Below are 26,448 nucleotides of genomic sequence, written 5' to 3' on the forward strand. Positions count from 1 at the left end.
TTTTCATGTACAGTAGTCTTAAGATATTTGGATATAAACTACTGATGTGTGATTAAGAGAGACATACTTCATCTCTAGCAGAACCAGTCATTCAGTCATGAATGATACTCCACAGTGCAAAGCTCTCTCTCTCTTTGTTATTCCTACAACACTTTTAAAATATCTACTTTTAATAAACCTGCAATCAGTTAAAAATAACTCCTTACATTTTGTATATAATGCATTTACTAATGAGACGACACTTGAAATTTCATTACTCAACTCTTCTTTCACTTACTATTTCAGGGAAGATGCATCACACAGCAGATGGACAAAATGACAGATACTGTATTTTGTTTATTAAGTTTGAAAATAATGTGAACCAAATTACTGAGGAAATACAAATGGGATACAAGATAAAATTGCCCTTACTAATCCCAGGGACCCTCTATCAATCATCCAGGACACACAATTCAGAGTTCTATAAGGATTCTATGTATACCATACTAAGAATATTATTTGGTGTATGAAAGCCAAGTTCTATAAATTTTAAGATTGCAATCTTCAAGGAATATACTTGGAATAAGCCCAGAATATGTGTTCTCACCCCAAGTGACTCCCCACAAGCTGTCCTGAGACAAACTATCACTTCCCATGAGCTCAGCATCAGATTCACATGTCAGGAGGAAAGTTCAAACAAAAGTAGGGTGTTGCTTGTGTAGCAAAGGTGGGGAGAGGGCAGAGGGGGTGCGTTGTAGGGATGAAATACACCTGCCTCAGATGGAAAGGGGGAATTTGGAGGAGTAATTCAGAAAAAAATGTAAAATTTGTTCATTTAGTTCCATTGTGCAGAAACAAAATTTATGTTCCTTCCTGTCTTTTCACAGCACTTTAGATCAATCACTCCTCTCTAAAACTGCATCTATGTGGAAAAATGTTTATCATTTATGAGATTTAGTTACTTTCTCTGACTACAAATCTCAGGGCAAACTTTACACTCCTATCAATGGAATTAACATTTCATAGTGTATATTTTAGTTTTTGAAAACCAAACCACAAATTTCCATTAGCAACATTACTTGCACTCCTGAAGAAATAGTTGTGTTGTGGGATGGTTGATGGTTAAGTGAGGTATAAATGGTGCAAGACTAAAATAGTTAAGTGAGGTATAAATGGTGCAAGACTAAAAAAAAAGAAAAAAACAGTGACTCCAAGAGTCCAAGAGTGCATCAGAAAGGACATTCAATAGGAAGACATCATCTACTTTCCAGAAAATCATGCATTTTGTCACATTTCAAGTTGAATACTTAGTACCTGTAGGAATTTTCCTATTAAACATAAAACTTCATAGTGATACAGTAACACTACTATGAGAAATACTGTGAAAAATATTAGTTAATGTTCCTAATTTTGGACTTTCTTGATATGTCTTCAATAAAGTAGACCACTGATTTAAAGGAAAAAGAAGGCAGCATAAGGTAATACTTAACCTCAGAAGCAGTTTAGGCTGACAACACAGTAATATACATCAGAAAGTGAGCACTTCATCACATTTCTCATTCCCTTATCACACAGGAAAGTGACATTTTCAAGGCAATCAACAACTCATCTACAGCCGCTCCTTTTTCTCCAGTACTGTCTGTCAAGCCTACCCATACACCCTTATACTTAACTCAAACACCAGCAGCACATGCATGGGAAAATCAGCAGATAGTCAAGACCTGATTTGTGGCAGCTGGTATGATTAGTTTTATGCCACCAGTGAATGGCGGATTTTTTTTCTGAAGGGCATACCTAGTCCTTCTAGGTATGTTTTTCCTTCTCAGGAAGATCATCCATAACCACCTTTTTCTCCACTCCCAATAAAAGAATATGTTGTGCTCCTAGCTGACAGGTGAGCGCCAACTTCTCACATGCTTGGCTTTCCTCTGGCATTCTGCATTTACCAGGTGTTATCACAGGGCCATTTTGCTGCTGACATCACCTCTGTGGCAGAGCTTAGCCTGTCTGCCAGTGCTACCCATTTGGAAGAAACCCTCCTAAAGGATGGTGTATGAGCTACTCGCAGCATTCCTCCCACACTTCATCTTCGACATACAACAGAAATATTGCAGAGGAAAGACCACTCCCAAGCAATGGAAAAATGTATGTTTGTACACGTCACAGTTTTACATTTCTTTTATTTAACTGATGGTTTAAACAATGACAGGAACAATTGTAAATGCAACTTACCTCCATTAATGGCAACTTCCCCCAGGCAGTTATTTGGCACTTTTGGAGCACAGCGTTTGTGACAGTTGAATCTACAGTCTGGTAAGTGAAAAAGGGAAACAGCCAAATTATTTCTTTTTCAGTGACATAATTATATTTTCCCTGCTACCCAGCCTATAGCTATTAGGCCCTATCATTTCATTAATACAAGTCGTATGTTCAGAGAGTGTGCACTAGCCTGGCTCCATGCTGCCTGTCAGTGGAAGGGACAGGATGAAGATGCTAGAAGCACATTTCTGAGGGGAAAAAATGCCTTTCCAAGGGTAGCTGGGTGCAACAGCACTACAGCAGCCAAAGTGGTGCTCAGCTCATCTAGGCAAGTGATGAGGAGACACAAGTGCCTGGCTCCAAAGCCAGAGCTGCCTTTCCAGTGAAAGAAGCAGAATGGGCTGCAGTGTGTCAGTTGCAGCTTAAGGAACTGACTACAGAGGAAATACTGATGACTGAAAATTGAAACAGGAGAACCCTAGCCAAAAATTTTAAGAAATTTTTTGGTTTTTACATCACAAAACAAAATATTTGGTTTTTTACATCACAAGGCAACTTCTGGACAGCTTCCAACTATGGGTTCCTTCAGTCCTTTCCCTATTTTTCAAATTTTTTTTTTATTTACTTCTTCCATATGTGTAAGTAGCACTTCACTATATGTCATGGGAATTGTTTTCTTTTGGCTTATGAACACATTTTACCTAAACTAAGAGTTGTAAGTTATTAACACACCAGGAAAACCAGAGACAAAAAGAAAAAAATATTCTAAGGCTGTCCATACCTTGCAATTATTTACGATTGATCCAAACACCAACTAGAGGTACAGGAGTGCCAAACTACAGATAAATATTATTTTTTTTTTTAATTAGGTTAATATTTTCTTAGATCACCAGGATTCAAAATTAACTGAAATAGGTGATGCTTTGATAGATATTTTATTTTAGTTAAATTGCATCAGAATCACACCTTAAGCTAAATTAATGCAACTTTGGATTTTGCAGAGTTTAAAGAAGTAACACAAAGTATACTGATTAATTTTATGATAGTTATTATTTATTGTAATAGAAGGAAGGTGATTTTAAGCCTCCATTAGCCACCATTCCAACCCCATAGCATGCACAATGCTTTGTATTTACTGGCTAAGGCTGGCTAAGGTGAGCCAGCAATCTAGGCTACAATCCAAGGGGCCTGACTCACTTCAGCACCTACTAAGGTACACAATGCCATGACACTTGAGAGCACATTAGTCACACAAAAAATGTGGGTTTAAATTCTCATATAACCCCATCGTATTTTACTTCCATTACAACTTCCCCAAAGCACTGAGCTGCTGAGGCTCAGGCATATGCTTCTTCAATTTCCACACAGGACTTTGTAGATCAACAACAATGAAGATAAGAATATAGTCCATTATGTTAACTATTCTGCTGTAAGCACAGGTTCCCCTATGTCAAATACAAGATCATTTACACCTGAATGAAAAATGTGAGCTACTGCACATACACCAAAGGGTAAGAATGAACAGCCACGCAGCCAGCTCCTACAGAACACCAATTACTGTAATTTTGACTGCAGCTTAATCCAGTGTAATTGTACATGTGCCTACATGCAGACAGTTTAGTGAGGAAATCATGAATAAGGCTACATAGTAACCACTCAAACACTAATTTATTAATTTTATTATGCTTAGCTTTTATGTTCCTAAAGGATATTTACTTACCTTTGCACTGCAAACCCTGTCTAAAAAGCCCTTTGAGAAGCTTCTTGCAGTACTGGCAAACTGTTGGACGTGTGTAGGAGTGGATGACAAAAGTATGAGGCACTTTAACTTTAGACAGTAAAATCTTGTCTAGTTGAATAGGGCGTCCAATGTAGGACTGTGAGTTCGACCTCTTCTCTCGCCCCGTGTATGATTCTGATGGTGTCTTTTGCTGTAAAATACATAAAAAGGAGTTTTGTATTCATTTTTTAAAGAATATCATATTCATAGATTCCCTCTCTTCCATAATACTGTCATATGTCATAAAAAGTCATTTAAGTGCCTTTAAACACTAATAGAACATGCATCATGCCCCTCTCAGACTGCTTATGAAAAATTTGAATGGTACTGAACAACCCTTTTGCCAACACTACTATCATATACTTTGTGTTGTGACTGAAGCAGGTTTTTATAAAAAAAAAATCAAAATTAAAATGCTCATCAAAATTTCTCAGAAAAGAATTTTACATTCTGATAAAAACCATTTTTACCTCCTATTTTCTGTTTTACATCAAAAGTAACTTTTAAAGGCTGCATTTTTGTATAAACATTAAAAAATTATGTTATTCTGTGTGCATGTAGGATGTAGGTTAATGATAGAAAAATATTTCTTTATAATTTTTGCTATTGCTAACCTTACTACATTTAGATTATGCACAATAGATCACAACAGGTATTTAAAGGTGTGTGTGTATATATATACACACACACACATCCTTTTAAATACCTATTATGTAGATGTATATATATATGCGTATCTGTGTGTATATATCTATATATATATATATATTTGTGAGACACAGTTTAAGGCATGAAATCCAATGAATTTCTGGAATAAATGAGTTACCATATTTTCTCTATTAAATTTAGATGTACTTATGATAATTGACCTAGAAAACAACTCGCCTAGAAAACTGCTTTCTTCTAATACTTGCTGTTGAGAAACAACCAAACTACACCCACAATTAACACTGAAATAAGAGAGAAAAGAAGAGAAAAAAAGAGAAAAAAAAAAGAGAAAAAAAAAGAGAATAAAAAAAGAGAAAATGCAGCTTGATTATTTAAAACACCTTCTCATTATCATCCACAAATAATCAGATAACTGAACACCAGAAAACAAATCACTCAGAGTGAGCCTGCACTGTTCAAAAACTGTAGTAGCTGAAGCTTCACGTAGACATTAACTTGAAACACTGCTCAGATTCAAATACATAATGCTATAGAAATTCCTCCATCTGATTACTATTTCCCAGTCATGAAAATATAGAAAAATACATTTTTGTATGCTTCTATCTTTTGGAGTAAAGAGGAATTGAGAAGCCATTTTAATGGTAGAACCACCTAAGGAATTAGTTTCCAGCTTTGCCTTCACAGTGTATTTACCATGGGGGGAAAAAAAATTTCTTCCTTACAAAGTTCATAAAGATTTCTTGCTGCAAAAATGAATTCTTTGATTATACTGTAGAATTAGGTGTCTTTTCCAAGAGGCATAAAGATCCACTGTACTAACACAGTCCTTTCAAATAAAGGAAAAATATGCAAAATACGTTGTATGAGCCAGGCACATATGGCCACCACAAAGAAACTAGATTGAAAGAAGAAAGTATCTGTCTTTTCTTTATCACAAATAAAATTGGAAAAACTCTGAGTACATACTCTGATATTATGGGTTTATTACTTCCTGAGGTTTAAATCTTCATGCTCTGCAAAGCACTTGTGCATATTAAAAAAATCCAAATAATTAATTAGTCTCAATTTGAGATAAAATTTCTCCCATATTTATTACCTACTCATAAAATTCACCTAATATTTCTAAGGCAGATTGCACTAAGTTTTATGAAGTCAACATGGACAGACTGCAAAATGGAAGGCAGAAGACCATCAGGACAGAAGAATGAGCCACATATTCTGCACAAACTGCATTGCTCAGCTAGTAGGAAATTACAGCCCTCAGTGTCTGTGGATGGGGCAAAGCTCACAAGGAGCACTGAGAAACAGAAATGCAGTTCTCAGAGTTTTATGCCTGTGTAGAATAGAAACAATTTTGGTCCAGACTGATGCTAGCTTATAGTCCTAGTTCAGTGCCTTACAAGTTACAGCCTCAACCCTACCCTATGACCAAGAAGTTAGCCCTGAGTTTGCTCTTCAGTGTCCACAAGAAGAGTTTTACTTGTGACATACTACAATTTAATGTACATATTTTCTTTTTGAATAAAAAAAATCCTAAAGGGTTCTTACTTCTAATCACTACTTGCAATAGACATTTGGTGGACATGTAGTGATGCTAGTCTCTTAAAATGAAGTTTAACTGAAAAGGAGTGAGACTAGGTAAGGAAAAGAGTTCTAATGATTGCTTTCATTATGTCACTGCAACAAACTAATATTTCAGTTTACCTTTCTTATCACTAGAGCTATTTCTTGACAAACTTACCCTTGCCTGCAGTAAAAGTGATCCAAATATCTCCTAATGCTATCATCTGTCTTAGAATCCCGAGTAATATAATCTAAATTAAACCTATTTTCTATGATCACTCTTTGCCTTCATTTTCCAAATTCTGCCTAATCAAAAATTATTTTGGCTACCGAATACTGCAAAGTCGAAATTATTTATACCTAGGTGACTTCATGCTTAAAAGATTTTAGAAAACTGGTTTGGCTGTTTTCCTCACCAAATGCCTTGCAGATTTTAGAAACTTCAGCTGTGTTGCTGAAATGTACTGAGACTAATCTTGGGCAGTTATGTTTAACAGAGAGAGACAGTCTTCCCTACAGCTTTGGCTCTGACCTAGATGTCTGATCAAATCTCAGGTGTATGGGGCAAATTATTTGCTTTTTTTTTGTTCAGATTGATGGCAAATTTTTCAGTTTTAATGTGCTAGTGCATGTTTCTGAGAAAATGTCAGGTTGAACAAAAAGTGAATTCTAGATGCTCTACATTGAATTGTTTCTGAGATAACTCTGAAACAGTTACTCATCATACCATCAGCCTTGATCAAATAGACTTATGATTAATAAAGCTTTTGTTGTGTTGTTTGGTAGTGGTTTTTTCTCAAAATTTGTATTAGTCAATGCACAGTTATATTTCTGAAATAATTACTTCAAGTCTCATTTCACATGGCTGCAAAGTTGTGTTCCTGAACAGACAATTAACTAAGCTTTTGTTAGTAATTCATAAGTGTTCTCTACAGCTCAAGCAGTAATGCATACTAAACAAAACATATAACACTGGAAAACCTACTGCTAGATGTCAGTCTTCAAGTCAAATTTATAGAGAAAAGTATTTCAGCTTTTCTTTGCCATTCCACAAGTGCTGGGCTGCTACGTGCCAGCACCGTAGCACACCATGTAAGGCACCAGCAATCCTCAACTTACAGTGACTTAAGGTCAAGAGGTAAAGCCAAGTTTTACCTTCTCCCATGCTAGAAAAGACATCAGAATTCATGGATCTGGTCTCACTCCTGTATGCCCAGTCTAGATATGCCTGACTCCATTCCCTCCCTCTTGCAGCCAGAGGCAATGTGTCCCCTGGGTCCTGCTCAAAGGTAGCAGGGGAAGGGAAGCTGGTGACAGATAACTCATGGCAGCAGCAGCAGCTGGAGCATCTTCCACACCCTCTGATGACTGATTGATTAGGAGGAGCACCTCCTCTCTCTTGCCAGATAAGCTTCTCCTCCCAGTATTGTCTGAAAGTCCTGTCAAGATCCCTCAACTCTAACTTCTAGCTCTCCCAGCATCAGATGCCACAATGTTAAGCCCCTGAAAGCACAGGAAACCAGGAACTATACTATTTTCACTGGAAAAGCAAGAATCTCCTCCACAAAGCACCTCCTCTGTTTGTTAGAAAGATAAATGAGTTTTTCCTGGTAGCCAGCCAGACTACTGACTCAGCAAGTCTGGAAACTTCCCAGGAAATGATTGCTTAACCAGATTACACCATGGAAACTAACAGCCTGCACAGTTCCAAATACTAAATAGTCCTTTAGAACAATCATCCCAGCAAGGTAATCTATACTTTAAGAGCTCAAGAGTATGATTTTTCAAGTGACAACAAACACCAAGAAATGTGTGCATGTACTGAATACTGGACGGTCTGACTAAGCCAGTGACACTGATCACATCCAGATACTTCAATAATTCTTTAACTGTGACAATATCTAATAGAATCCAGTTTGCTTACTCTTAATTTGGGGGAAAAAAAAGAAAACGTTTAGGGTTTTTTTGGTTTTTTAATTCCAAGAAGGCAGATGTGCCAATCTTTTCCCCAACATGGGGCACTCCCCATGACTTTTATTTAACTGATGGCTTGCTTCTTCATCTTCTTGTTCAATTTCTTTGAATTTTTGGAATACATTGAAGCCCCTCATGTGAGTTCTGGTGAGCTTCATTGAAAGCTACTAGAAGACACAACAATTTGTCCACATTAGCCAGAAGCATAAAATCATTGTACAGCCATTGCAGGAAGAAGACAATCCCCCAAAGGTAAAAATAGCTCAGCAGATCTTTCCTGTCTTTTCTACCTTGTCCAAATACACTGCAAAATTACACTGCAATTAAGAAACTGAAATAAATACTGATTTCCCCACCAATGGGTTAAGCTGCTCCTATTACCTGGATGAGTTTGACCATCATGCAGCATTCACATCTATTCCTTCCAGGCACAGAAGTGAAAGAAACTGTATGGAGATGCTGAAGGGACTAATGGGAAGCAATAAAAGCTGACTGCTCGGACCCAGTGGGCTCTTGGGAACAAAGACAAGGACCAGCTCTGCAATCCAGCTGCATGGACTAGTCTAGAACGTAAGAGAGACTGCTGTTTGCCTCACCCCTTTGAAAAGGTTTTGACAATCCCACTAAATACATCCCAGGGATTCTGAAAAGCTTTACCAAAACCTTCATGTTCTGTAAGAGCCAGAAAACAACTACTTCCATTTTGGCAATCATGCTTGTGGAAACATGCTCCATTCAGTAACCTTCACTCAGAAGAGAACAGACTACACAACCTATACTAAATATTTGGTTTTGTTCAAAACTTACACAAAGAAGTGCAAACCTTTTGCAGGCTCAACATCTAAGAAGTGTTGCAACATTATTCCTATAGTTTACACTGAGATATTCAATCAGAAATAACAAAAGTATTCCTACAATATTGAAATGTTTGCCTCAACAAAAGAATAAACTTTTACAATCTAGGGATTTTTATTTACTTGGACAACAGAGAAAAGTGATGTCTATTTTAAATAAACAAACAGCAGCAACTGTTTGGATGAAGTTTCATTTTTAGTGTTGAAACAGACTTGTTGAAACATGCATTTCCTTCCCATATTAAAGGCAGAGGATAAAGCCTTAATATGTTCACACACAATTTCCTCACAGGAAGCTACTGTCAAGTGAGATGCTAGATATCTATGTAACCACAGGAACTCTGTTTTTAATGCAATGCAAATGTTGACTTTCTTTTACAAATTAAACTATGTGACTGCAATTAAGTGAATTCAAAGAAAGAAATCTTCAGTTAAATATACTGAAATACCACACTTAGACTGCAATCAACTGTGTTGTCTTTCAAGGCTTCTTGCACTCCTCTCCAAGTCAAGTGTATGATTTAATCCCACAAGCAGCACAGTTAGATAGCTATGGTCTGAAAAACATTTCACTTTCCTATGTGTAAACACATCAAAGAACTGACTTCAGTACAAGCTGTTTAATATTAAACTATCCACAGATGGCTATTATTATATACACCGTTCTTCTACTCAGATATCAATAGCAGCAGACAGTGGTTTGAATGCTCTGTCTGTAACCTGCCTTATTTTGGAAAGTACCAATAGAAGATTACTGGGTTTCAGAAGGCATTGTAGGACTATGCTGACTCCTCAGAACCAGGGGATTCCCGAAACAAAAGCCCTTTCTTTTTGGATTTGCTAGTACCAGCAGCCATAGTAAGACTTACATAGTACAAGGCTTTTTTTCCAGCATCTTATAGACACAAGTTCATTAAAAAATATTAGGTTTAGTTTGATCTTGTATCATGTACTTCATAATTTTAAGTATATTAATTAATAAGTTATTTCCATGGAAGTATCATGCAGTATTAGAATGCCCACATCAGAAGCCAGACCTGGCAGCTTCGTTATGCTTGCTGAATAAAGCTAATAAAAAGGGGAGAAAAAGCACACATGATGACACAAAGGTATCACAGCTAAATTATAGTTCAATACAAAACCCTTAAGATAGTCTTTGCACTATTCTGATTCATCCTACCATATAAAATCTTGGGTTTTTTTCCCCCCCAATGCCTGTATAAATGTGTCCCATCTGTCAGTGTCTACATACCGTCCTTACCAAATCAGGGATAACTGACATGTCTTTAGGCTTAACCACAGACACTGGTTTGGAAAGTTTTGAGTCTGGACAGAGGAGATATAGAAAAACCTACTAGGTGAGGCCTGCAGTAAGTTTGGGGGCAGTACTATGTTACCACAACAAAAAATCAAGATTATATATTAGAAGGGAGGGAAAGCACCATTGAACACACCTAGACCACGTAATGGGAGATAAAAGGTTGTGTTGATTCCCATTATTCCTCAAAATAATGTTTTGGGATGTTTTACCAATCCACAATAACCCAAATAATCATGAATGATGTCTCAGAGATACAACAGGGAAATGAAATGTGTGCTGCAGCATTTGGCAATTTTCAATATTGCTAGCACTTTAGAAACTACAAGAACCTAGTTCCTAATTTTCCTGAGATGTACCACTTTAAATATCATAGATATGCAACACTTCAAGAGAATTACATCTGAAATATTTTTTGATTTTGACTTTTAATTTGTTTAACTATTTTAAGTTATTGTAAAAAGGCAAGAAAATTTAAAAATACATAAAAGATTGTGGAATTAATTAAAATTCCTATATTCAATTTTCAGTGTCCGATTCACTGAGTTCTCGATTCTTAGTTCTGTTTAGTGCATGACTCTGTATTCACCTGATGCATCTGGCACTAATCAGTTTAATTACTCAAAGCCTCTATTTCACCTTCTATTATTTTTAAATAAACTCTAGATTTTGGAGCAAACTCCAGGAGCTCTATCTTTAGGGGTTTTTATTAAACATATGGGCACAATGAAAGCAAATTCCCATTCAGACACAGAGGAATGTGCAGTGTGTATCACCGGAGCATGGAAAGATAACTTGAGGGTGACAGGAATAAACATAACAGAACAGTATTAATTCACAGTTAACTCAAGTGCCTTCAAATGAAAATATTAATTTTGCCTTTGAGGATCTTTGGGCTAATGAACTCTACTTCAGCCATTAGAAAAGGACTTGTAATTAGAAGTGGTTTAAGGCACCAAGATGCCCTCAGCTGCAACACCCCAGCTCTTTCTTATTCCCTCCCTCAAGGGCCTTTTTTTTTTTCCAGTTCAGTGAGCTGGGGAGGGAGTCCCTGCACAAGACTGTAGGGACTGAACTTGGAAAAGGAGATGCATCTTCTGTAGGAGAGTGGAAAACAAAGGCTTCTTAGAGTGGCTATTTCTGAGTCACTGGAAACAAGGACTCCTTATTTCAGTGGGCTAAGACAAAAGGGCGTCTGTATTAAGTGTTGGGTGTGAGGGAAGAAAGAGAAAATGGCCACCCACGACTCAAGACAATTCTGTCCCAGAGCATCTACTGTCCTAGTTCTGCAGAATCACTCTTCTATATATAGCTAAAAAGCCTCAAGCCAGCTCTGCTTATAACAAATCTACAGAGGCAAGCAACACCTGGTGCTTTGTATTCTGTCAATGATACATAAGTAGTCTTTTCAAGTAAAACTATATACATTTTAAATTTTAAATTATTTAGCAAAAAAGAACTGTAAATCCTGATTCTTCATCAAAAAGCAAAGATAATATGTAACATTCCACTTACCTATGCCCCATGAGACACATCATTCCTATTCTAAAAACAAAGCTCAGCTGGACTTTTTCTGAAAAATCACTGCAGGTGTGTTTATAAAATGACCTTGTTACTTCTAGAACACAAATAAAACTTCCCAAAATAATGGAAACATATATTAAAAAATAGAAATAAAATACTATTGTGTCATATAAATATAGTTTGAAGCAAAACCATACATAGCTAACATCTTTTCACAAGAAGAATACAATTTTGTTTTTCCTCCAAATACCTTTTTTTTCACACCTACCCTTAATTACTGCTACTTTAGGGTAAACCACCATCATCCAGATTGGTGGACTCATCATTTATCAGACTGTATTTAGAACACAATTATCTTAGATGTTACAAAAACTGGTTTACATATACATGTTTGTATTGCTTTATGGATATTCTGTGGAGATGGAATTCTGGGCCACACAGTAAGAATGTATGTGTTTTAAAAAGAAATAGAAACTTCATCCCTGCAAGTGTTCAGTGGGGCTTTGAGCAACTGCTCTAGTGGAAGATGATCCTAACCATTGTAGAGAGTTGGAAACATAGGATGGTTAAGGTCCCTTCCAACCTAAGCCATCCTATGATGACAGGAAATAAAGTTATTTATTTCAAAGAAATAGTTATTTGGCCATGGAAATCTTCATTTTAGCACAACAAAATATTCCTCAGACTAACTATGTCTTATTTCTAAAATGTAGTATTTTTAACATGTGCATCCCAAATACATGCTGCAAGGGAAAGATGCCAACACTTCTTAGTTTCGAAAGCTTTTGAAACTTTAAACACAGACCAAACTTCTTTAGAAAATCCATATGAAAGTCAAAGAGAACGACCTTTGAAATGAATCACCCACTTAAATTTCTTTTTTTTTATTTATTTAGACTTGATACTCTTTTCATATAGAGTTGTAACTTATTTGTACAATGTTCATGGCTATTTCCACAGAAATATAGAATCCTGGGCTTTTTTTTTTAATTTTTTAAAAAAATTTTTTAATTCCACCACAGTCTGAAAGAAAGAGCTGCCCCAACGGTAGTATGGTGTATGCTGGTGAGCATTTGAATGTGAGGTTTGTTCAGCTTAAAAATAAAAGTTTATTTTCTACTCCAGCAAATTACCAAGTCCTGAAAGTGAAGGTAATTTTTTTTCCCATGCATTACTACAATATAAATAAGGCTTCAAGTCTAACCCATGACCTCTTTGATGCCTACCAAATGCAAAAGTCACTTTTGTATTGAAATATTTTAATGTTTACCAATTTTACTGTTTAGCGTAAGAATCATGATCTTCACTTTGGAATCTGGACTTAAGAAATCTGATTTAATTCCTGCATGCCTTCGAATTCATACTGATAATCATAAAAGATGATCCTGCGAATAGCATGGTAGGGCGTAAATTCAGTACATACCTCATAGCCAGGGCTGACAGGAGACTGACAGGTAGTTGGAAAGAAGAAAAAAACAGAACAAAGAAAGAAGGGGGAGAAAAAGACAGAAAATAATGTTATTTTAGAAGCAAGCATGAATGTGGGATCATATTATACTCTCATTCTTTTTTATAGAATAAATGCTTAAAACGGCATTTGAGCTGAGACTTAAAAATCTGGGTTGCATTGTATCCTCCTAGTTCTACTTTGTTTTTAGTATTTCTGTTGATGAGTTTTACACTACTAAGTTAAGAATCAAAAGAAGATTTTATTCTTTGGAGGTAGATTTTTAAAGCTGTACTCAAATATAGTCCCCATTCAATTTTCAGCTCAAATGAAATGTTTTATTGGTAATGAAAACATTTATACCCAAACTGAAACTGTTTCTGTGGTTCCCTATGCAAGGATAATTAAAGTATAGGTACATTTTGCATTATTCCATACTATCCTGCCTCAAAGATTTTTAGATTACAAAATTTCAAAATACAGGACATAACTTATTCACTTTATACATGCCATTTTTCCAGAAGGCAGGTTTACATGCTGTGTCTCCTATCAGGTGCCCACAGCATGAACAAAAAATAAGAAACAACTAAGTTTGATAATTACATCTTCTATCAAATATCTCCAGAAATTATTCTTTCTCAACTGCTCTGACTCTACATGGTAATTAGGGGTAAAAATACATTTATTTTAGTCCTATTTGAAGAACTGATAGCTATAACAGAGATTATATTTTGTTAGCAATGATTCAAGTAACACATCAATATTATTAATGAATGGTACACTTTTATGAACAAAGTTGATGTTTTTCAGTATATTCACACACACTGTAGAAAAATGAAAGACATTCCAAAGTGCGTGGTTTGTTTGGCATCACCATATGAACTGCCATAAAACTTATCTCATAAGCACTGTAGAAGAAATGAGTCCAAAGGACAGATCTGGTACATGAGAACTGACAAAGCTTATGCCACTTAAAAAAAGCAGGGTGGGAGGATGGGAATGGAAATACATTTAAAGGAAAAAAAACTAAACAGAAAAAAAGACATACAGAAGCCATGTGTTAGAGCATTTCCAAAACGCTGGTAAATGATACCTGAATTTCATGAAATAAAACTGAGATAAGAAAACTACTTGATTTCTCCAGGCCCATCCCTTTACCTACTGCAAATATATTTTCTTTGGGCGTGCACGTGTGTGAGCATGTGTGATGTTCTGAATCGTCAACACAGGGACTCCAATGTTTACAAGGTCTCAGAGAAGTATAACCTGCAGTATGGACAATACTTACTGCATCTCTTCACTGGCAATTTTAATGCTGTCAAACATTTTGAAGTATATAGCTTTGCAAAACAGGTGTTTTGTATAAGAATGTGTCAGCAAACAAAACAGTCATACAATTTAAAATGTTTTCAAATTGAAAAATTTTTGCTACATTTTAACTGTATACAGTGAAGTGAATATTTATAGATGGTATACCAGGATGCTCACTCACACAGTAGTTTTAAGAATTTTTTTTTTTAAAAATGAGATAAGAATTAGGGCCAGTCTTCCTCAAAATTTTCTGTCTTGGCCTAAATAATTTCTGAAACAACCTGCTGAGGATTATGATTAATCTGTAAACATTTGTTGCTGTAGTTTAGAGAACTTAAGCACCTTACTCATTTATGCAGCTTTTCAATTAAAAATACAGATTCATAATGTTAACCTTAATTTCCAAGTAGCTTTAGACTAATGATAATCAGTAGCATAAGTGTATAATTATGGTTCATAGATGGTACTGCATCTAACACCATGTCTACATAATTTGCAATAGTGTCCTTTTAGTATGTCAAGTTTAATAAGTTTAATATTCTAATTGAGAGGAAAACATGATAATTGTTCTGTGTACTTATAAATTCTTTCCTCTCTTTTAAACCTTAAGGTTTTCAAAACCTTCACTTAGCAGTGGATTCATTTATATACTGTGTAAAATCTTAACTATTCAAGTATATTATGACCATGAGTACTAAAAAGAACAAACATGCTAAAAATAAAAAATAGGTCATTTACTCCAATCAGCATTTTGCTTTCATTTCAGAAAACTAATATATAAATGAATATACAGTATACCATATATTAATGTGCTTTTGTGTATATTGTACACCTATATATCCCTCTACACATCTAAATACAGATATATAAATACATTTACCACAAAGAGCCATTTAAGGATCGAATGGAGATTTCTCCCACTTTCTTCTGAACACCCAGAAATATGCCAAACACACAGGCTCCAACTAACTAAGGACAGACCTGACTGTGACAGACATCCAGTTTAGTGCTGTGGTGTCTGGGTCACAGTGCTCTAATGAGGCAAACCTTTCCTATTCAATAAGCCAAGGGAAATAATGGTCCGATACAGAAGAAATTCAACATCTAGTTCCAGAAGAGATTCTTCAAGATCCAGCTACTTATTTAGCATGGGTGGCAGCTTTAGGCCTTTAAAAATAACCTAATTCTTGACAAATGAGGAGACTCCTGAGAGTATCAGAAGTGACACATACCTTAAACCCACATACTTTAAGCTGGTGACCTCCCTTTTACGTCAAGATGCCTTCCCTTAATTTATAATTTACATACCATCCTCCTCTGTAGTCTGTAACAGGCAAAACCAGATTCTATAGCACTAAATATCATTGTTTCTCAGCTCCTCCCATGGCCTCTACAGCTAGGGAATCCCATACCAGAAGGGCTTCATCCGTCACACTGGGTGAGGGCTCTGCAGAAACTGTCCGAATGGTGCTGACTCCTGTCAGGGATACATTTGACAGGCGTCTTTTCCGTACACCACTGCAGTTGTTAGGAATTTTAAATGCACATCTCTTATGGTAGTTCAGACCACATCCTGAAAAGAGAAATTTAAAACCATCCCATTATGGTTTACTAGTCAAAAAAGCAAGTAATTTTGGATTTTTCAAAAACAACACAAATTCAAAAACATTAGCCTTAAATTTGATGAAACTTTTCCCTCTACCCTGCTTTTTTATTCTAGCAAATTGTTAGAGAGACAATGTTATCAGCTCCAAATAGATACATCTACAACCAGTGGTTTTTCCTCTGATTTTTCAAAATTTATGGTCTCAAAGTGCAGGAAATTTCCATGACCAGCACTTGGAAGGTAAGGAAGTCTCACTGCAAATGGTATATTCTATTATGATTTCGTCTACCAGAAGTCAAACAGGTGTGGCAAAGTGAGAAAATTAGCTATTACAACTTCATATGGATTGACAGTAATTTCAGTTAAATAAGCTGACTTACTGCAAGACACAGGCTCATTAAAAATTGTAAGGAAAGAGTAAGACATGCAGTCTTTTCTTAAAACTACATATCAACCAAAGTTTTTTACAGTCAAGGTTACAGAGCCATATCTAAGATGCCTCAGAGCAGTCAAAAAGATAAGTTCTTTAATCAGTTAATTCCTCTGACAGGTCTTACTGTCTCCAACTAATTTAAAAGCAGCATTAGACACAACACACAGAAGTAGAATGGAAAAGTCTCTTCTTTAGACTGAAAAATTACATCTCACCGCAGCTTACCTTCACATTTGAGTCCCTGACGCACCAGCCCCCAGAGCATCTCTCCACAATGGTCACAGAAGGCTGGAGCCCGATATGAATGAACAAACAGAGCATGGGGCCGGATTTGGAAGTCTTCAAATGTAGCAGAAGCTATAGCAGTAAGATCATACACAAAATTAACATAAATAAAAAGTAACATAACTACTGTTCTTCACTTATTAGGTACTTCACCACAGAACAATGCAAAACTCCTTTTGGCCACTATGATGCTGAACCTTGGATTTGGAATTGTTCACTGCATAATATTTTGAAGACAAGAAGAGTGATGATATGCCTTCATACTACAATGACCACTGGAAAAAGCTTAAAGCTGCATTTACAAACCTGCAGCAATGACATCTCTGACAACATTTTTCCAATCAAACACAGGAGTATAACAGCATATCAACATTTACCAAAATTGTCACAGTTCAATCAAGCGTCAGAAATTTTTCAAAATACTCTTTTACAGGCTTTACTCACTAAACTTTCAAGGTGCATGTACATAAAATAAACTGAACACAACCAGTAAAAAAATACTGCAAGGTTTTTTTGACAAATGGAAGTGCATCTAAAATAGTCTGTTTCTGTGGATCACTTGGTATAATTAATTCAGCAGCCTATGTTGGTATCAGTGAATTGATCACACAAGTTAAAGACATATATTAGAGCTTAAGAACAAAACATGTAATGATATACCCAAATTTCAATAGAGAAAAAAAACCTTGCAGGGTAACCTGGAAGATGGCTGTGCATTTCTTACAAAGTGACATGAGCCTGCAACTGGTGTAACAGCTGCAAAAGTTAGAGGGGCTAGTTAAAGGCATTAGTGCAAACTTTAAAAATAACTAAAATGTTTTTTAAACTATTTATAACACAGAGACAGTACCACAACACTTTGAAAAATAGACTTAAATGAAATATTTTCCTTTTCTTATTATCTTAAACATAGATAGTCTAAAGAAATATCTGTCAAATGTTGTAAATACTAATCACATATGCAAACATTTGATCTCATTCAGATTGCCATTTAAACAAGCTATTTTTGTGCTTACTCTTCACTGATATCAGAGTGAATGTAATAGGTATGTAGGCATTTAACAGAAATACTTTGTCTTTCAACAGAAATACATTCCTGATTTGCAATTGACAGAAAGAAAGAAAGAGAGAAAAAACCTCAACCAAACCAACAAAACACAACAATAACAACAACAACAAAAAAAAAAGGAACAAAAAAAAAAAACCACACCCAAAACAACCCTTCCCCCACCCAGCCCTGGTTTTTAATGGTTCAATTCAGAGGAATTCCTAAAAGATACAAATACCCTGGCTTCCTACTTTGTCTACTAATGAAAAGAGAACCAAAAATCTGAATACTAGCCAAGAAAACATTTTTAATTAACAAGAAGAGGGTATCAATAAAGACTTATGTCCTGGTCTCAGTTGCTTCTCTGCACCTGCTACTCTTTTCCAAAAGTGTCCACAGAAAACTAAGTTTCTAGTCTCAACCAATCTTGAGATCTATTAATAAAAGTATTTAGAATACCACCCCAAAAGTAGGATCCAATCATTCTAATCATATCAAACTGCACTTTTTCAAATTGTTTCTACTAGAACAATGCAAATCATGTAACAGTTTGTTTATTTCAGGATTTACCTTTCTTCTCTCGGCATTATGTCATAAAAAGCTCTATTACAAAATTTTACCTAATTCATAACACTAGGACCTCATAAAATAGCCCAACATATTAGAAATATCCTGAAACTAAATTAAATAGTTTTGTATTTATCTAAAAATGTTAGGTAAGGCATATTTTCCACTCAAGGGCTTTCAAACATTTGTTCAAATATATTATTTTTCCATTTTTTTTTTCCATACTGAAGTGGTCTACTTAGAAAACACAGCTCATCACAGAATGGGTTGGGTCTGAAATACACCACAGTGGGTCTTCTGGTCCAACTTCCCTGCTCAAACAGGGTCATCCTAGAGCACATGGCACTGGATTGCTCCAGATGGTTCTTGAACATCTCTGGTGTGGGAGACTCCTCAGTCTCTCTGTGCAATCTGTTCCGGTGCTCGGTCACCTGCACAGTAAAGAAATTCTTCCTTATATTCAGGTGGAACTTCCCATGCATCGGTTTTTGTGCATCACCTCTTGTCCTAATGCTTGGCAACACCAAAAAGAGCCTGGCTCCAGCTTCTTGATACCCTCCCTTCAGAACACATTTTAGATGTTGAACAGATTTCTTGTGATTCGACTTTAGGACTTAGAGTGAATCGTCTTTTTGTGGACACTGACAGATGTTTTTCTGCACTTCCAACCAAATCAATGGAATTGTTGGAATATGAAGAATATGTTGGAAGGGTCAAGCACTCAAAGCTTCAAAATATATTTTGATGTTAAAATACAAATATACATTTGTATATTTCACTGTACAAAGAAAACAAAATACAGGCATATTAACTTCCTTCTTTAATTTCATATTGAAGATAGGAATTCAGACAACACCTTCCCCAGTAGATCACTGATCTGTGAAGTTCAAGAAGGATTTCTTTTTCGGGGCCTCTATTATCATCAGCAGCCACAGGAGGAAAAGTTGTCCCAGTCAGGCAGCAGACGCCTCTCTGGTCCTATCACATATGGGTACCAACTGAGCTGTGATAGGTCAGCAGGTGGATAAGATCAAATTATAGATGCAAATCATACTGACCCTCGATAATTCACTTCTTCTTCTCTAGTCTGGTATATGAAATCATGATATATATGAGATGAAGACATGGTCTTCAACATTTTGGAAACTCCTGTCACACAGCACACTACAACATGCTACAACATCTGCTCAGGAACTCAACTATAAACATATCACTAAGCCTTCCCATCTCTCCACTTGTCTCCTTCAGACTTTCCATCTGGAGTTTCGAGCCTCATCTCTTCTGTTCCAGGCTTTTGTTCATGGATTTTGCATAGAATATTTACCTACAGCTTTATGAAGAATATTGTGATTTACATCTCTGATTCTTTGCAAATGAAATTATAAGGGAAAAGATATGTATACATGTACATAGGAGCCTTTTCAAGGATACAGACCAAAACTGGAACACAATGCACTACCACCTTCCAACAGAACTGCAATGTACCCTTCTTTGCTACTGTGTCTCTACCTTAAATTTACATGTGGAAATATAAAATCAAGAAGTTGATGGAAACAAGATACTCAGTGAGTATGCACTGCTCTCCTAGGAGAAGACAAGGAAGACTCTACTATTAACACCCTCAAGACATGATAGCCATGAATTCTGGTAACATTTATGTCCATTTTAGAGATGTGAACGTTTTGTTTATAAAAATAGATTTTCCTGTGGCTGTTTCTAGAAACATACAAGTAACAACCAAACCACTATTAAAACAAGAGATATGTACAATGAAAATAGTCCACCTCTCCATCTAGCAAAGGATTTATGTATCTAAGTCCATGATAATTGCATTGAATAACCTAATATTATGCCTGTATTCAAGTTTTATTTTGAATCAAAGATGCTTACTAAATTGGAAGACTGGAGAGGAGTTGTACATTGATTTACTGGGTAGTTTTACAAATAGTATGAAAAGTGCACCAAAACCACAAAAAGCCTGATAAAAATCAGTAACTCAGTTAACTTCAATTAGTTTAATAATTTAGATAATGGATTAAAAATGTATTATCTTGAAATAGCTTTAAGAAACTGGGGATTGTGAGAAGTATATATTCTTTCCCCTGTAGAAGCAAACCTGAAATCAAAATCTCCCATGAGTAGTTTTGCCCTAGGAAGTGATTTATAAATTAGGTCTTCCTTTCAAACTTCTTCCTATCATCTAGTCAGTCAACTTTTTTTAAATTACTTGTCTAGGAAACCTTTCATATAGCCATTAATGCTCAAAGCTTTAACCTTCAGAATATTCCTGTTATTCACTGAAAAAAAACCCAAAACCAAAGCCCTGCTGATGAAGAGAAAGATATGGGTTTTTTTTTCCAAATTAAATTTAGGCTTTTCTTGGTAAAAACCTTCTGTAATGAGGCTACCCTTTTGCTTTGACAATGTATTGATGGGGTGAAGACAATATTGTATGTAAAATTGTGCTGTATGTAAAATTGTTCTGTAAAAAAAGGGAGGCCTCTAAATATGGCTATAAGCACATCCTAAAAAACTTAATTACTCTGCAGAAAAGTTTGCAATTTGCACTGTTAACTCTCAGATTACCTTATCATCATCGATTTAAGCTTTCCTAGTATCACCAAAACACAGGCATTGAAACTGCAGCAGTTTTGACAAGACTATTTCATCAGGTCTATTAATGACTTGGCTGTTAATGGCTAGTACTCCTTGTTCTGGGCTCGGTAGCAGACCTATCATTCAGCACAGCTGGAAAGTAAAACATTACAAGTCAGAGAGGCAAAGTCTTGCATTCAGAAAGAGGCAAATGATTTACTTCACCATTTTGTGTTCCAAGTCCAAAAGCACTCTGAACTATAAGCAGAGGCGAGATCCTGCTATTATCAGTAACAGAGCTTCACATAATGGCCACTGTCATCTTGCATCCCTGCCTCTCATGGCAGAAGAAACCATCAATAACAAGACTAGCAATATCTTGCAGCTAGAAAAAGCAGGCATTCTCCTGCTACCTTCTCCCATTTGGAATGCATTTAAGAGTAATGTATTCTGTTGAGTTTCTGCAGGTATTTGTAACTTGAGTCCTTACTTACAAGAAGTGCTGGCATCCATCACTTAAAAAAATAATATAACTCACAACTATACACTACTAAACTTCAGGCACTGGTTAAACAATAACAATTATTGACTGAGTATACAGCTCAGCTGGACTAAGAGAAAGGAAACAATTTTATTTTTTTCAATGTTCCAATCCTGGCAATCAAATACAGTTTGAGTTTCCAGAGTCTCATTTAAGTTAGCAGAGTTCTGGCAGTTCATACAGACCAAAGACTCCATATCTGATCTCCATCCTTTAATGTGAATTAAAAACTAAACTAACTACTTCCTAAATTATAAACATGTGTACATTTATAATCATTCTGTTTCTTTATTTGTTCTGCTTTGGAGTAGGGTAACTTTAATATGGAAAATTTGAATCCTTTCTGGATATGAATGTGAGTATTTTACCACTCTAGATTTTACATACAGGGAAAATCCTTCTAATACAATAAATTTCATTTTGTTTTCTTTACCTATTATTGCTTTATCCCAATGCTTTAGGTAAAAACAGTTCTAATTAGGAATGCTAAATTGACATTCAGGTAGGAGGTGGGGACAGAGGAGAGAGGTACATTTTCAGAAATGAATTCAGAACTCTAGAGCAGAAGCCTGCTACTTTCTAAATGCAACTGGTACAGGCTACCTGCAATTTTTTTATAATAACCAGATTTATAAAAAGCTGCATGTCCTCAATCCTCCAGTGACAGAGATACAAGAAACTGAATCACCTGCTACAAGGCTGATAACATGGTGTCCTGCTGCACCTGGACCATTTAATTTGGAAACATGAGCTTGGGTGTCCAGAAAGCCATGGAAAAAGAAAAGAAAGGTCCCAGAAAGAAACAGTAATGACAGAAAGAAGGGGAAGATGCTGGAAATAGGGGAAGATCCCAGAGATCAGAGAGAGATGGAAGCCAGAGAACCTCCACCATAGTTTTGATCAATGATGCCCAAGGTTGGTAGCTGCAAGTGGTGGCACAGCATGAACAAACAAGACTTTGTGCCTTCTCTGGCCAGCAGCTGCCTCCTTACTAAGAGGGGCAGTGGGAAGCTGGCAACTGTAAGGCTGAGAAGGGAGCAAATGAGCCAGCATGGGAGGCATCCAAGTAAAGCTCTCATCTCCTTCCTTCTTAAGTCCCAGTATCCAGATTCCCTATGGGCTGTTGTTTACACTGTCTCATCAGTGACGTGAGATTTAACTAATAAACTGAAGGGGACAATAAACAATTTGCAAGCATTTGTCCAGTGCTAGCTCAGAATTTAAAGGAATGATAATAAAAGATTAACATTTATGAGTCAATGTGATTCATCTATACACTCTGAATTTTTAAAGTTCGATTTTTATGTACTTCTATTTGTTTGTGAATGATTTCACAGTTTCAAATCTACAAACTATATAGCTCACTAGGTTTAAGTTAATTTGAAATCCCATCACACAATTCTTTCATTATGGATTTACCCATTTCTCACCCAAGTGGAAAAAAGAGCAATACCTTACTTCACAGCTTCAGGCCCTGTTAATCACAAAACACTGCAAAGGTATCAATTTAGCATAGTAAACAAAATTAAATACTCTTCAGGTTTACTGGAGCTATTGATGCAGTGTTAAAAATTGATTCTGACTTCAGGCATTAAGGAGCCCAAATGAAAAAAAAAAAAGGCTCTTGCTCCTTTTCCATGCTCTGACTAATCTATTATCTTAAAGTAAATGCTGTGAGTCTTTTACATTTTTATTTCCTCTGACTTTTTTTTAATGATCTTCACAGTTATTTTCCAAGGATTCTGAAAAAAAGCTCAAAAAGAAGAGGTGCTCAAAAAGAATTAACAGCACTTGTAAAACATATTTAATTCCCACAAGTTTCTTTCATAAAAGGTTAAGATTTTTTTTGTTATATGGTGAATAAATGCTACTGGCTAAAAGTATAATGGAATTTAAAGTACAATCTTATGTTGAACTCAGTAAGGAATGAAAGAACCACATCTGCATACATTAAATTATTTTTAACTATACTGTTACTTATCTGCAGAGGTTTAGATATCTTTTAGAATTACCCCAAGAATTTATAAACATATACCATTACAGAACTAATACAAGTGGGTTGTTTGGGGTTTTTTTTTGCATAGTTCTATTGGATGCCCTGATGGGATGCACTTAGCAATACTGAGGGAACTGGCTCATGTCCTTGTGATGCCAATCTCAACAATCTTTGAATGATCATGGTGATTGGGAGAAATGCCTGAATCCTGGAGGAAAGCAAATGTCATTTCCACCTTCAAGAAGGGTGAGAAAGAAGACCAAAGGGAACTAAATGCCAGACAGCCTCACCTGAAGCCTCTGAAAGGTGATGAAACAACAAATCCTAGTATGACCATTCTGAAACATGCTTTAGTGTCTATCTGATTAATAATGCTTTTTTAAGGTCTCAGATCTTTGATGAGACCATCAGAGATATGGAACAGAAGCATGACTGTATATAAGCATCCAGTTTTCTCAGCCCCACTTGAATTTTTCTAGGATAACACTAGAAAAGGAAAAAGGGAAATTAAAAATGATAAAGAAATGCACAAGATGACATAACCTGGAAGAAATAAATTAATTATTGTTCTGAATTGTGGTTGATTTTTTAAAATTGTTTACAAAACTTCAATAATGACTCATCCTAGAAACACCTCCAGTGCCTAGCCAGGTAGATCAGAAGGTCAAAATTACATAAGTAAAATGTTTAGTTCCTCACTAAAGACAACAGAAGTGTTCTACTCACAACATGTTTACCCAATATTTCACCCATGCACATAAATAACTGGAAATTAACACTAGGAAATGGTGATACTAATATTCCCTATAGGGAATGTCCCTATAGGACATTCTGTGTTCAGTTGCTTTAAACAGCTGTGACAGATGAGGAAAACCTCTAGAGGCATGGAAGAGATTTACAAATAAAGGGAGATTAAAAGACTGGAAGACTGGAATTGTTTTGTTTGAAGAGGAAATGAGTAAGAGTTTACTGGACTCAAGAAGCAGAAGAAGAAAAAAAAACCAAAAAAACCCAAACAAAAACAAACAAACAAAAAACCCCAAAACAAAACAAAAAAAAACAACAAACCAGGAAACAAACATAACTGCTGCAGAATAACCTTCTGCACTACCAAACTACAGTGATAGGAGTCTTCATGTCCTAAGAGGCAGGAAAGCTCTCCAACCTTCTTTTTGGCAACAAGTCACATCTTAGCTATGTTAACAGAAACATTCTTGGGGCCTCTTTAAAAGTCAGAGCGAGCCAGATTTCAGCTGGAATGACAATATCTCCAGGCTTGAGTCACAACTACCATCGAGATATAAAAACCAGCAGACTGTAATCTGTGGCAGTTCCTGAGTTCCTACTCATTGGTTGCCATTTCAAATTGTTTCATTACCCAAGGGAAGGAGGATTGGTTGTTTGTATTCAGGCCACTTTTAGCTACAAACCTCAAGCACTTCCTAGAAGATGTGTATCTCAGCACAAAGGGCTGCAACCACAATTTTTTGGAAACTAATATGAGACTGTGTATTTCTATTTGTTCTTTCAAAATCAAAGCCAGCAGTCAGCCAATGGAAATAAATTCAATTAGTTCAATAGTGATATTGAAAGATATATTTTTTACATATGCCATATTTGATTTGAAGCCTAGTGAAGTACTGAGTTATTGAGACAACAACTTCATAAAAACTAAAAAAAGCAGAGAGATCCTCCAAACACCAGATTTTTCTTCCTGACATACATCTGAGCAGTGTAGAATACACTGTTGACCATGTATATAAGTTGTCTGATGCTATTCCAAGAGGACAAGTTATTCCAAGTGGGTTACCCATTATTTTTCAATGTGCTGAATCATTTATAGCTACTCTCTCTTCAGTACCACTACTGTCATTTAACAAACACACTGATACAAATGTTTCATCAAGCACATACTGGTCGAACAAACTATTGAACAAAGCAATCAAACAAAACCCTTTATGATAAATCAAAGAGTTTTCTGCTTAGCTGAAGCAAAGCTTGCTCCCCATTAAATTAGTAGTTGGCAAGAATTACCTACTGGGGAGGTAATTATTTGATGAAAGGGGATGGCGACTAGTGAGGAAAAGAGAATTCTTTGAATAGTGGCAGTTTTATAATTAAAATCTGTATTAGTAGCAAAAACAACTGGCAGACTATGAAGAACTGTGAAAAGGAGAAAAAAAACTAATTGAAGGTTTCTTACCCAAATAGTTAAAAAAATTTCAAAAAGAGATGAATTTTTTTTCCTTATATACAACTTCAACTGAACATATAGCAGTGGTCTCCAAAGCGAGGTGCACACAAAAGACAACCCATTAGGGTACAGAAGGAAAATCTTATCATTTCAGCTACATATATAAATTTTAAATAAATAAACACACACATATTGAAAGTATATGCTTGAAGATTTTTAGTGATGAGGTGCACGAAAAGAAATCTGGACTTTGCCAGACTATCTTTAAGAAAAGTTCAAATGCTGTTAAAGACATATCCAGTGAAATAATTTATAGCTATATGCAAGTTTCACATACCATAGATGTGATGAAAGACTAAATAGCAAATAAATTTTTTAAACAATAAACAGAGTCCTTTTATGAAAATATGGTTTTTATTATCATGCACTTTTTTCCACCAATGCCTTTTTAATTATAAGCCTTCCATTTGATTCTGAATGCTAATCAGATTATAGCATTGCATTG

The 26,448-nt window shown here is 35.8% G+C and overlaps 1 protein-coding gene across 2 annotated transcripts in view; it reads right to left on the reverse strand.

Moving 5' to 3' along the window:
• PRKD1 (protein kinase D1) overlaps nt 1-26,448 on the reverse strand; it is a 115,373-nt gene that overhangs the window by 25,570 nt on the left and 63,355 nt on the right. Inside the window, exons 3-7 of one of the 2 annotated variants that reach the window (XM_066551623.1) lie at nt 16,943-17,074; nt 16,091-16,251; nt 13,344-13,367; nt 3,959-4,169; nt 2,212-2,289 (exon numbers count right to left, since the gene is read on the reverse strand). In XM_066551623.1, the coding sequence (XP_066407720.1) occupies nt 2,212-2,289; nt 3,959-4,169; nt 13,344-13,367; nt 16,091-16,251; nt 16,943-17,074 (606 nt within the window). The remainder of the gene's footprint in view (nt 1-2,211; nt 2,290-3,958; nt 4,170-13,343; nt 13,368-16,090; nt 16,252-16,942; nt 17,075-26,448) is intronic. The other variant, XM_066551624.1, reaches the window with a different exon arrangement.

The sequence above is a fragment of the Molothrus aeneus genome, chromosome 6 (genome assembly GCF_037042795.1).
Source record: "Molothrus aeneus isolate 106 chromosome 6, BPBGC_Maene_1.0, whole genome shotgun sequence".
Classification (NCBI taxonomy): Eukaryota; Metazoa; Chordata; class Aves; order Passeriformes; family Icteridae; genus Molothrus; species Molothrus aeneus.